The 12,346-nt window shown below is 54.2% G+C and overlaps 1 protein-coding gene across 1 annotated transcript in view; it reads right to left on the bottom strand.

Moving 5' to 3' along the window:
- The window catches only part of JAG1 (jagged canonical Notch ligand 1), a 35,452-nt gene extending 25,428 nt beyond the window's left edge, over nt 1-10,024 (bottom strand). Inside the window, exons 1-3 of the mRNA XM_036119256.2 lie at nt 9,447-10,024; nt 8,711-9,016; nt 18-69 (exon numbers count right to left, since the gene is read on the bottom strand). Coding sequence (XP_035975149.1) covers nt 18-69; nt 8,711-9,016; nt 9,447-9,527 — 439 coding nt within the window. The 5' untranslated portion in view covers nt 9,528-10,024. The remainder of the gene's footprint in view (nt 1-17; nt 70-8,710; nt 9,017-9,446) is intronic.
- Nucleotides 10,025-12,346: the final 2,322 nt, after the last annotated feature.

Raw genomic sequence — 12,346 nt, 5'->3', positions numbered from 1 at the left:
ATTGCTGTGATACTTACGGAGAGTGTCGTTACTGGAATCCCACGCTTCCACAAGCAAAGTGTAGGACCTCTGCAACACAGAACAACAGCAGCTTAGTATCCAGAAATAGGGATCAGCTCCCAAATGTCCTACTTGCTTGGCCTCCCCTCATACCTCGCCAAACAAAACCGTAAAGTCAAAATGAAAACTCTGTTTGCTGTGGAACTGAGGTCCCTCCCCTCCCTGGCACCCACCCCCAGGCTGACTCCTTCCACCTGGCGGGGGCCCACTGCGTGTTGGTCATCGTCCTCTTACGCAAGCAGCCCAAAGTCATGATCAGGAAATACCACCTCCCTATATGTGAACACTCTACAGTTTTCCAAAACTTTCCAGACCCCTAACACTAGTGCATGAGAAAAAAAAAAAAAAAACCCACAAAGAATTTCTTCAAGCTAACCTAACCAGGTATTTGTATTTGGGGGGGGCATCCAGTGAGGAGGGCCGGGTATTGCTAAGGTTACACTTTGGGCCCTGGTGGGGCAATCCCTAGGGAGGCCCCCTTTTCCTTTTCAGAACCCTTTTGAAAGCCCTGTCTGTGCGAGACCATCTCAGCTCCCACAAGTATCAGGTGACTCTAGGAAGCAGGGGGGGGGGGCGGGGTAGGTAGGTGCAAAGAGACTAAGACAAAGGCGGCGACCCAACTTGGGGTGCTTGGGGGGCAGACTCTGGGGACGAAAGTACAAAAGGGAGAAATAACCGCACACCCATAGGTTATAGCTATTGATGGACTTATCTGTCAATAAGATCTAACATTCCAGGAATAATCAGAGTCCACTAACTAAACAAATTCCCTGGACACTGGCAGGATGCCAGCTATTATACTGAAGGCACCTTTTATCTTCCAGGCTTATCTCGGAATTCTACCCCCCACCCCCAATCCAAGCCATTAGCAAATTCCCGCTTTTACTCAAATCTTCATTTGTAATTTAGAATGAGGTCAGTCTCACAAAACACCAGGGTTTAAATAAACCTGCTATCTTGGCGCTGGAGGATATCGGAGGGGGGTGGGGGAAAAAATGTCCCTCCTCCTCTGTATCCCTCTTGTCACCGACAGATACCAGTGCATCGGAAATAGCACATTGAGCACATTGCTCAAATAATACCCTGCGCCAGAAACACCATCACCAAGAGAAGGCACCTACAAGGGGAGGCGAAAGTGGAGCAAAAGAGAGGAAAAAAAAAAAAAGCGCTTCATTCATAACTCTAGGCAAGCTTACTGCTCACACACAGACACAGCGTGTTGTCTCCGAATATAAAAATATCTTGTGATAGACCCTGCCTTGGAATTCAGCCGAAATATGTTTCATACTCAAAGCAGAGCAGGATTCCATTTCGTTCACTGATAACTGTGGGAAAATGCTCAGAAAAGCAAGCAAAACCAGGCAAGCCGGGGCACATACCCAGCCCTCTCCTGTTTGGTGGCCCTGGGTCCAAATTCATTGTTGTCATCGTTAATATTTTATTAGTAAAAGTTACACCTTATTTACAGCCTCTAAGTTTCCTGGGACTAACTACAAATTACAGGACTCTTCCCTGAGAGCAGCAAGAAATTACATTTCTCTACTGATTGGAGGGGAGAGCCAAGTCCAAATGAGGCCAGATGTGGGGCTGATTCTGTATAATTAAGCCCTTCGGTCGCTGGCCACATCGAGACCCATGTTCTCTACTTCCACGTATTGTTGTAATTAATCCTCTGATTAAATGCATTGATACCCATAGTTCCGACAGACTCGCACAAGTGCTCAACATGTCATCGCCACAAACCCTGCAGAAGGGGAAGGCGTGCCAGGCCTGAGCTGGCATGACAGTATTAATTCTGCTTCAGGCTCAAAGGAGGAGGCATCCTTCCGTCCTTGCACAAGAGCCTGGAAGACCAAGCTGTGTCCCAGGCTGCTCCTCACCGGAGCTGGGAAGACCTCAGGAGGTGCTGACCAACACTGCCCAACCTTGAGGGAAGAGAGTTAAGCAGAGCAGCACCAGAGCTCAGGGACACCAAGTGTCATGATCGTCCATGAACTGCCTTCTCAGAGGTGGACAGGGGGTGAGGGCTGGGGGCTCCAGCATTGGCACCAAGGCCTTGCCAAAAAAAATAAATAAGACGCTCTGGACGGTCTCGCTCTCCCTGGTTTCCGAGAAGGGCCGATGCTTCTGGGCCTCACCTCCCGGGGCAGGATTCCTCCCACCCAGGCTTCAGAAGATAGGATTCCCTCCAACGTCCCTATTAGGAGGCCCTCTTACCTCCCACTCCATCCCCACACTATAGATCAACAATCAAGATAATTTGGTAATGATTATTTGTTGCTAGGAACTTTAATTTTTCCCAGGCCCACGCTTGACCTCTGTACATCCCAGAATATACATCCAGACTCGGGCAATCCAGACCATGCACTTTATGTCATATTAGGCCAGTACCAGACTAAAAATCGGATGCAATCTGCTAGGATCATGTCACCCCCAATTTGTAACTTCAAATCTGACCCCCAGCAGAGGCCAAGCCGCTGGGCACCCCCTGAAGGGCTTGGAAAGAGGGTGCCAGGCCAGATGATGGGCAAGTGTCCAACTTAACAAGTTCATACAAAAATACCACCCACAAGAAACAGAAATAGCAAATACCTGGATTTTTCTTGGTTTTACACTACAAAAGGAAGACTAGGAAAGTCCCCTTGCTTTCTTCTTTTTTCGTAAATCTCCCCAGAACGATGGGGGGCGGGAGGGCAAAGCGGGAGGGTGGGGGGAGCTAACAGAACTTGGGTGTGGGTTTGCGCCTCCCCCTTCCCACACCTCCAGGCCCAGGGCAATCTGGCCACAGAGGCTGGTCCTCATGCTCGGGGAGCAGGAAAGAGGAATGGCCAGCTCTCAGGACAACCTTTGGGGAGGACTGCCATGGCCTTTTACCTAGAGGAGGGGCCTGGTCTCCAACTCCCCAGGCGTCCCAGGCGTCCCAGGCGTCCCAGGGAGGGCTGCGGCGGGCGGTGTCCTGCGCCCATCTGACTCCACAGTGGTTACCTTGGCACCGGGCACAGGGCTAAGCACTTAATTGCCACATTAAGAAGGGGGATGTAAGAAACAAAGGTAATTGTGTTGGCAGCTGGGAACTTCCTTTTCCTGGCAACAGTGGCAGCCAAACCAAGCCCTGAGAAGAGGCTGCTTCCATTCCTGCCAAGCTGACGGACACAAACAAACCGCCATCCAAACGGCACGCGAGCGGCGTCCAAAACCCCAGGCCGCTGTGCTGGGCGGCTGGGGAGCCCACACTCTGGGGATGCCCGACGTGCCTGGGGGGGGCCCATTGTGCCAGGCGGCCAGCCCCGGGGTTGGTCTGGGGCCCTGCGCTCTGCTGACTCAACTGTCGCTTCCTGTCGCGGGCCCTGTATTAGCAGTATTTTTTGGAAAGGCTGCATTATTCTCTGTAATCCTCATTTCAGTCAATTCGGCCACACTATTGTCCTGCCTGCGTCTGGGTGGCCACAGTATAAAATATTCCAGTCACAGACATATTAAATAAAGGCTTCGGAGATCGCATGTGTGGGCGCACGCACGCTCACACGAACAATTCACGGGTCCCACGGCCGTGGCAACGGGAGGCTTGAAGAGAGGACAACTGCCCCACAGCGGCCAGGCTAAGACGACTTCAGCCGGAGACGGCAATTTAGTCTGCGGGGCTTGACATTTCAATAGAGTCCTATCTGGTTACAAAGGGTGATTTTCTCATGAAAGCCCACCTCAAAGACTCACCAAGTGGGCCCCACAGCTCAGATCCAGATTGGAGGCTGTCCATGAGATGCCCCCACCCCCTTTCCCATCATTACCCTTACCTGTTTGAAAAGCATCCCACTGATAATTAAATGCACCAGTTACAAAAGGGTGGCGAGGTTAATAGATAGAATACCGAGAAGCCAGCCAAGCACAACCGTCCGGTTCACACAGAGCAAGCCTGAACAAGAAGCCTTTCTACTTATTTACCAAAAGTGCATAAAAACTGGGCTGAGCTGGTAGAGGACTCTGAACGTTTGACTATTTATGTACCACTTTTAACCACTGGGAGCCACGTTGCAGAACTTCTTCCCTGTACATGCACTGCCCCAGTGACAAATGTCGCGGGCACCATGAAAACAAGGGCCACAGGGCAGGGCAGTCCCTGCTGTGGTCAGAAGCCAGCAAGGAGCTCCCAACACGGCCACTCAGCACCACAAGCCAAGATAAAGGTGGAGCATTTCTGAATGTGGAACCCTGTCCCACCTCTGCCACCGTTTTAGGAATCGCAAGAATCATCACTTCCCGTGCATCCTAATAGATCTTCCTAAAGTTGAAAAGTAGGTTAAATGTACTTTGTTCTAATTTTTTAAGTGTATTTAAAAGCTGGAGCCAAGTGTCCCTTCTCTCAGAAGGAACACACTTAGAGTTTACCAAGGGGGGCTGCTCTGGAATATTTGCCTTTATGGACGATATGCTAACTATATGCACACCCAGAGATTAGTTACTATGTAAGAATGCATAATCTGGAAAGCTGGACATTGGAACCGAGGGCTGGCCCTTTACAATGGGCTGGTGGCTGCTGTGAATCCAGCCACGGCCTCTGTTTGCATCCCTGTTTTCAGCTCAGGAACATGAAGACTCCTTATTGCCTTGGCTGCATTTCTTCATGAAGAACATTTTTCCTCCATGCTAAACTTCCCACACGCCTTCTACCCAAAGGGTCCCTTACCGCTCTTCCCTATAAAGATTTTAGGCAGTATTCAGATCGCTGGTTTTCAGGGGAGTGACATGCCTGTAAGAGGCTGATGCCACTCCTCCTCACCCCAACTGCCTTGGTGCCAAAACTTCACTGTTCCCCACACATGTCTGAAGTCCCTGTAGAATTATGGGTGTGGAGTTGGTGGGTTGCAAAGTCATACAAGTACTGGAGGTTTGAATAAGTTGCTAAGAAACAAGACAATAAGGAGGAAGAAAACAGAGCAGTTTACACCTGGAAGAGAAAAAAAAAATTAGAAACCAAGTACCCTGAATGGGGATTTCATTTGGGGAACGGCCATTCTGCAGACACATAGCACAAAGTGAGCACAGGTTCCCCTCCCCCGCCAAGCCTGGTTTTGCAATGCAGACATGTCATTTCATCACTTTAATTTGACCCAGGTGTCAGAGCAGAAGAGGTTTTCTCCACATGAGCACAATCCCTTGCTCTGAGTACTTACACTCCTGGGCGCGGTTTGTCTGCATGCACGGTGGCCACACGGGTTGTAGATACTGGCTGCCGAAAGGAGCCGGTTCAAATGAGAACCCCATCCCTCCACCCTCCACGTGTCCACACCACACCCACAGAGGTGCAGGGACCCAGAAACACAGCAGAGGGCAGGAAGACAAGGACATGTCAATTATATTCTGTGATGAACCTTGGGGCATCTGATTTACCCAAACCCGTGGCAGTTGTTCAATCAGGCCTTAAGCGTGAAGGGGGCCAAAGCTGGCGTCCCTCTGGTATGCAAGAAACACACTTCACGGGATTTCCCTGAAAAATTCAGTTGTTCTCAGCAGCCTTTTATCACTGTCAATGGCGTTTAAATAGGAGGCCAAGAAGAGACGAGATATGTCAACTGCTTCCCCCCAAGTTTCTCTAGATGCACTTCACTGCAGGGCCTGCAATGCATCAATTCAGCGAACTGGGGTTCTGGAGTTCCTAAAAAGCTTCAGGGGCTGGGTAGTGGTAAGTACACTAATGGATTTTTAATAAGCAGGTACTACCGGGATTTAGCACTAATTTTGGGAGGTGCAACTTAACCATTTCAATGACTTATAAATGGTATTCCCAAATCACTTCCCGTTGAGCCCAATTACCTTCCATAATGTATGTTCTTATCACTGGGTCCCCCTGATTGGAGGGTCATAAGTCAGGCCAGTTGCTTCAAGTCAAAACCCTGTGAGCACAGCACTGGTATGGGGATTAGAAGCCACCAATGAGAACCACGAGCCTAGAGCTGGGACAGCAGACATTCAGTGGAACACAACCAGATACTATCCAATGGGCAGACCCACCTCTACAGAGCTCCCCACGTGGACACTGGAATGTGGACTAGATTTCAAATGTGACCGCTCATTTCCTCTTCTTCCTCTCTAGAACATGAACAGTTTGACTGAGTTTGTAATTCCCAACAAAGACATGAATTACACCACCTTCTAAACTGACCTTCTACCGTGCACCCTGGACCACAGCTCTTCCGTGGTCAGCACATTTGGGAGGACCCATGCGAACAGTAACCGGGACTGCCTAAGGGTCTGGGGCGCAAGTGGCTGGAAGGCCAAGGTGGTTTGATTAAAAAAAAAACAAAAAAACAAAAGAACAAAAAAAACCCAGATCGTCTTTTCATCTTGAATTCTGTACCAAGTTCAGTTATTACTTATTCAAGAAAGTCAGTTTTAAATAGACATGCTTATTAATATTTAATTGCCAAACTGAATGAAACTGCTCTATGTACTTCAATACCTAAGCGCTTTCACTTCGGTTAACACTTACCCTGGAATCATTCTTGAAAGTTACAGACTGTGGTGTTTCTCTAACCACACTCGGGAAAATAAACTAAAACAATACACCTAAACGCCACTTTCTCTTGGGAAGTAAAGCTTATGTTTCACAGCAGGCCTTTTAGGGGGGCAGGGTGGAGACTCATTTATGAGTGATACATGCATTTGGCCCAACTTCAAAAGAACCACACTCAGTGTAGCCCCAGCGGTCTCCCTATTCTAGAAAAGCCGAGAGTCTATTTCATGGTTGGTGACCCGTGGGCCCTGAAACCACAGAAGAGCACCAGCAAATCAATCGACTCTGCCCCACACACTGCTTCTGCTCATTCCCCATCTAGGACTCTGCCAAGTGTCAAATGGGGACAGACACACCTTCTAGGTCACTTTTCCAGAACCAGTCCAGGGAGCAAGGCTCCCTGTTCTCATCCAAGCGGTCCTCTGACCCTACTCTCCAAAGTGAGCCTCAGCCAGGCCTGCAGCTTTTCCACATCACTAATAAGATTCCTTTTATGGTCTTGTGAAAAGCAAGGGGCTCCGGACTGATCCTCAGGAGGGTGGAACCACCTGCAGGCCCCTTCCCCCTAAACTCCAAACACAAGTTCAAGGGCGGTCAGTATTCACAGTTAACTTGGGCACAGATTAAAAAGTGGCCAGCCTCTTTAAAGTTCTCCCTAGCAGGGGATTAACAAACAAGATAAACACTCTTTGTAAAACTGAAATCCCACAACAGACGCAGCCCTCCATTCTCAGAGAACTCTACATACCACGGGTTTTTATAAGTCCCTTTTAATGGCATGTTTCCGATAACTGTCTTATCTCACTCATGGCAGAGGGCACTTTATAATGTCAGCTCCGGTAAATGCGGGCCTTGAGAGCCACCCCAAGATACACACACGCGCACGCACACACACACACACACACACACACACAACACCCAGGCACTCTCCCCCTTCCTCCCCTCCCGGCGATGCGAATCACAGCCCCAGCCCGCGGATAGGAGGCAGCAGAGTGCACCCTATCAGAGCACGTGGCGGAGAGTATTCCCCCGGGCACCGAGCTTCCCCCTCCCCCCTCAACGCCCACCCTGGCAGCACCGGCTGGGCCAAGCCCCAGTCCTGGCGACGAGCCACGCCTCCTGGACAGCGGGAGCGGAGCAGAGGGCACCAGCATTTTCCCCTTTCCTCCCCTTCTGCAATCACGCTCATCTTCCTTCTACCCAGTTTGGGATGTTGCAAGGGCCTCGTTGCAGGGTCGGTCAGCGGCGCCCGGGGCCTCGAGCGGCGCCCGGGGCGGGGGTCCACGCACTTGGACTCTCAGCAGCCGCCTCTAGTGGGCCGCCCCTTCCAGGCCTTGACACGCCCCCGGAGGCTAGCGGGGGCCGGGCGCCCGCCGGACGAGGGCGCACCCCCGCCCTTCCCGGGGAAGTTTGCAAACACAGCTGGTTCCAGAGCCCGGGAACCGCTGGAAGTGAGGCCACAAGGGCTACACGGCGCGGGGGCGAGGGCAGGAAGGGGCCGGCAGGGGGCGGAGGCTCTCGGGCTCCCAGCTCCAGCCATGGCCCAGAGACACCCCCCCCCCACACACACACCCCCAAGCGGCGGCCGCCCCCGCGCCCTTACATCCAGCCCGGAGCGCGTCCCCGCACGCCCCAAAGTCTCCCGGAGAGCAGCGGGAAACAGGCTCCCCCACACCCTCCAGGAAGGACACACCCGCTCTCCAGGCCGCTCACGAGAAAGGGGAGGGTGCCGATTTGGACGGCGTTCGAAGGCCAAAACTGCGCCGCGTCGCTTTCCACGGCCCATCAGGTTTAAATGGTTAAGCAAAGATCGTCTATAAGGACCCCCAGCTCGGGAATTGGGGGGGTCAATCTAGGGCCTTCAAATTGCAAGTTTAAACTGGCCTTCCTGGGAGCTTTGCCTCACAAACCCCTGGGGGCTCCCCACTTTTGTGTGCTTAGCAAAAAGCCTCGAAGACGGGGCCTGCTGAGATCTAACGATAGTGTCTCGGCTGCTTAACACCCCACCCCGCAAGACTTTTCCAGTTAGCGCGGAGTTTCAAGCCAAGGCCCTTTAAATCCCTCTCGCAAGAGAGAGCGGGGCTCGGCAGGCGCGGGTGCGGACCTCGGCGGGCCCCCCTCACCGCGCGGCTCACTCACCGGCCAGGCGAAACTGAAAGGCAGCACGATGCGGTTGCGTTCGTTGCCACGACTGGCCTTGAGATTGAAGGTGTTGCCCCCGATGACAGGAGTGGAGCCCGAGCCGAAGCTGCAGGGCCCCCCGGCCGTGACGCGGGACTGGTACTCCTTGAGGCACACTTTGAAGTACGTGTCACACTCATCGTGGGAGCACTTGCGGTCCCCCGGGTTCCGGACGCCGCCGCAGCAGTTCCCGTTCTGCAGCTCCCCGTTCACGTTCTGCATAGACAGGATCTCCAACTCGAACTGGCCGGAGGCCCCGCACACCTGCCGGCGAGGAAGGGAGGGAGGGAGGTCAGCGCACGGGAAAGTTGTTTTCTTCGAGGGTGGAAGTAACGACTCCCTCCCCACCCGCCCCGACGAGCCCTCAGCGCCAAGTGAAAATAATTTTGCAAAACCGAGTGCAAAGACTCAACGTGATTTCCCGGGCATAAAATGCACGAGCGCAGGAGAAATCCGACGACTACCCCTGGGGTGAAGAGCGGAGAGAACGCAGCCCCCTGCCCCACCTGGAGGGTAGATTTAGGAGGTCCGGGACTTCCCCAGCCTAGGGGCTGCGTCTCGGGAGCAGGACCCGGCCGGGGAGCCGGGCGCCCGAGGGCTCCCGAGCCCGCTCCAGGCGCTCAACAGCAGGCGTCCAGGGAGCTGCGAGGGGAAGGAGAGGGCGGGCCAGGAAGGAGGCCCGGCGGTCTCCTACCTTGGCTCTCAGGGCGCAGAGCAGGGCGAGCAGGAGGCTCAGGGGGCGCCCGGGCCGGCCGCGCGTCCGTGGGGACCGCATCGCTGCGCCGCGCGCCGCGGGCACTCGAGACGCCGCCGCCGCTGCTGCTCGCGCTGGTGCTCCGGCCGGTGCTGCCGTCGCCGCTGCCCCTGCGGCCGCCGCGTCCCGGCTCTAATATACTCCGCGGATTGGAGCATGCACGACTGGAAAACAACACCACTTTTCAAAAGCCCTTTCAAGAGCGGCGCGTTCCAGAAGGCAAAGGGCCCGGCCTCCTTTTATTATTCTGATCGCTTCTTTGAGGCGCTCCCCCTCCTCTTCCACCTCCCGGCTTTCTTTCCTTCTCTCGCGCTCCCCTTCTTTTATTATTATGATTATGCGCAGCCTTTTATTCCCTTTCAGATCAGCTGCTTAAAAAGAAGAGAGGGAGGGGAGGAAAAAAAAAAAAAAAAAAACGAGCCCAGCTCGCGGGCCGGCCGCAGGTAACACAATGACGCGTGCCCGCCCGGCTCTCGGAGAGGGACTCGGAGAGCCCGTCTGGGAGCAGCGGCCGGGGCTGGCCACCTCTACCCAGCGCGCCCGGCAGGCGCATGCGCGCTTATTAATATTCATGAGGAGGCGTGTCGCTCGAAGACACGCCCCTTCCCTCTGGTGGAGGGGGAGGACTGGGAGGAACTTGGAAGGGGCTGGGGGCTCAGGGACTCGCGATACCGCGTAGACGTCCCGGGGCTCAGCGCGGACCCCTGCCCTCGGGAGCTTTGGGCCAGGCGGGAAGGGGGGCAGCGTGCGGCGAGGAACTTGCTAGGGTCCGTTGCTCAGGGACGCGCGGCGCCTCGTTGCTGCCCGGGAGCCCCCTCGGACGCCTTGGGCCGGGCGCCTGTGCCCGCCCGTCGGGGCCCCAGGTGTAAGCGCCGCGGCGCTGCCTGAGCGGTCAGAGCGGGGCAGCTTCCGCCTTCCGAGCCGTCTGCGTCAGCTGCGGCTTTCGCCCCAGGAGGAGGGCCTGCCCGCCGGGAGCCCGGCCCGCTTCCCGCGAGCGAGCGAGCCGCCCAGAGCTCGCTGCTGGCAGCGGTAGCCGCAGGCGGCGGCGGCGGCGAGGCTGGCGTGCTTGCCGCCGTCTGCTCGCCCGGCGGAGGCGACCTGGGCAGGCGCTGCTGGGAACTTTGAAAAACTTTCCCGGAGCCAGGCTTGCCGCAGATTCGAGGGGAAGCCTCGGCCGCGCCCCACCCCCTCCCCGATCCCAGTCTGCGAAGTTTCGGAGGGCTCCCAGCGTCAGGGTCCAGCGTCTTTTCCAAACAGTGCCAGGGCAGGATCTAGGGGAAGCCGGGAGGGGGAGGGCGGCGGACACACTGGGGTCCGCTCAGGTTTGGGGAGGGGCTGAGTGAGATGCTGATGGGCTTGGGCTCCCACCGTCCTGGTCCCGCTGCCCAGGCCGCAGTGCCGGGATTGCACCTGTAGGCGGCCTCCGAGCAGCTCTCTGGGTGGCAGGAGAGGAGCCTGGAATGGACCATCTCCCCGCCATCGCCCTGCAGCAGAACTTGGCTATCTGGGGTGGCAGTGGAAACTGATGCTATTTTCCACCTTAAGGCGAGCCTCGCAGTTTACAGCGACACTCCTGGTCCTAACCAAGGTCAAAGGAAACCTGCGGGCTGGCCAAAGCCTCTGCCAGCCCCTCTCACAGCAGACATGCTGCTGCGTTTGAGGGGACCTCTTGATTTCCACTGAAGGGTGACAAAGTTTTGGCCCTCATATTGGGCATGTTCTGCGGAAAAGCGTGACTATTCAGGGGCAGGATCGTGGCTTGACCCCTCTGGGACTGTGGGGCATGATGGGCTGCAATGGGTCAAAGGAAAATAGTTTCCAATATACTGAGTTATGAGTGCATAAAAGGTTGGGTACATTGTGGTTATTTACTGCATTTAGTGACAATATTTTCGGTGCCACATCTCAGCACGCTGGGGAATAAGGCAGCCAGCTGACCTCTTTACATTTGTTCAAAGCCACCAAGGGTGGTTTAGCAATCTTGGCGTTTTAACAGCTCAGGAAATACTCCTAAGAAAGGTACCTTCTTAGTGGTAATGTGTCCCATCTTGACCATCATTGGTGAGATGATCCGTGGCACAGGCAGCAGCAACCTGAGCATTATGTCTTAATGTGCCCCAGTCCCTGCAATTATCCTAAAGGCAAAGCAGCCAGTTGTCAACTGTAAGTGCATCTAGACTTTTCTCAAAGTTTCCAAACCAATCTCCTCTACCTCCTATCTGCCTCCTTCTCCCTTGTCCTCCCAAATGTCCATGGGGGTGCTAAGTAATGGTTTAAAGGCAAAATGCTTGTGCTGGGGACAGGGGGGAAACACAATTCGTGAAGGCTGATGAGGTCTTCAATTGCACACTCCTTGGAGTTCCCCATGTCTGAACCTGTTTTAATTCTGTGCCCGGTGGCTGGTCCCCCACACCCTGCTCAGGAAGGAGGCTGAGGCCTTGAGTTGAAGAGTTTAGATCCAGCCACCTGGGTTAACTCGAAAGGGCCACCTGAGATTTCAGGTGCCTCCAGGTAGTAATCTGGACTGCGTGTAAGCTGGGGTCAGCTCCAGGCCACAGTTGAGTTTAGCCCCCTTGATTCTTTTTTTTTCTTATTAAGAAAGAGAACATAGATTTCTGGGGGTTGAAACTCTCCGATGAACCCTGACAGGTATGTGAAATCACTAATAAACACAAAATTCACATGCTGAAGAGGACAGTGTCCCTCACCCTTCCTGAGCTTGGGAACCCACTTTTAGAGAAGACAGTTGTGGGCTAGAGGGGATTCTTCTGAAAATTTTCAGTTGGGACTCTTCCAGCTAATTGGTACTCCCCCAAAAAGCCAGTCACGTTTACCGCAAC

The sequence above is a fragment of the Halichoerus grypus genome, chromosome 10 (assembly GCF_964656455.1).
Source record: "Halichoerus grypus chromosome 10, mHalGry1.hap1.1, whole genome shotgun sequence".
NCBI lineage: Eukaryota > Metazoa > Chordata > Mammalia > Carnivora > Phocidae > Halichoerus > Halichoerus grypus.
The sequence above is the reverse complement of the archived record's forward strand: the minus strand, read 5'-3'. Positions and strand labels throughout refer to the sequence as shown.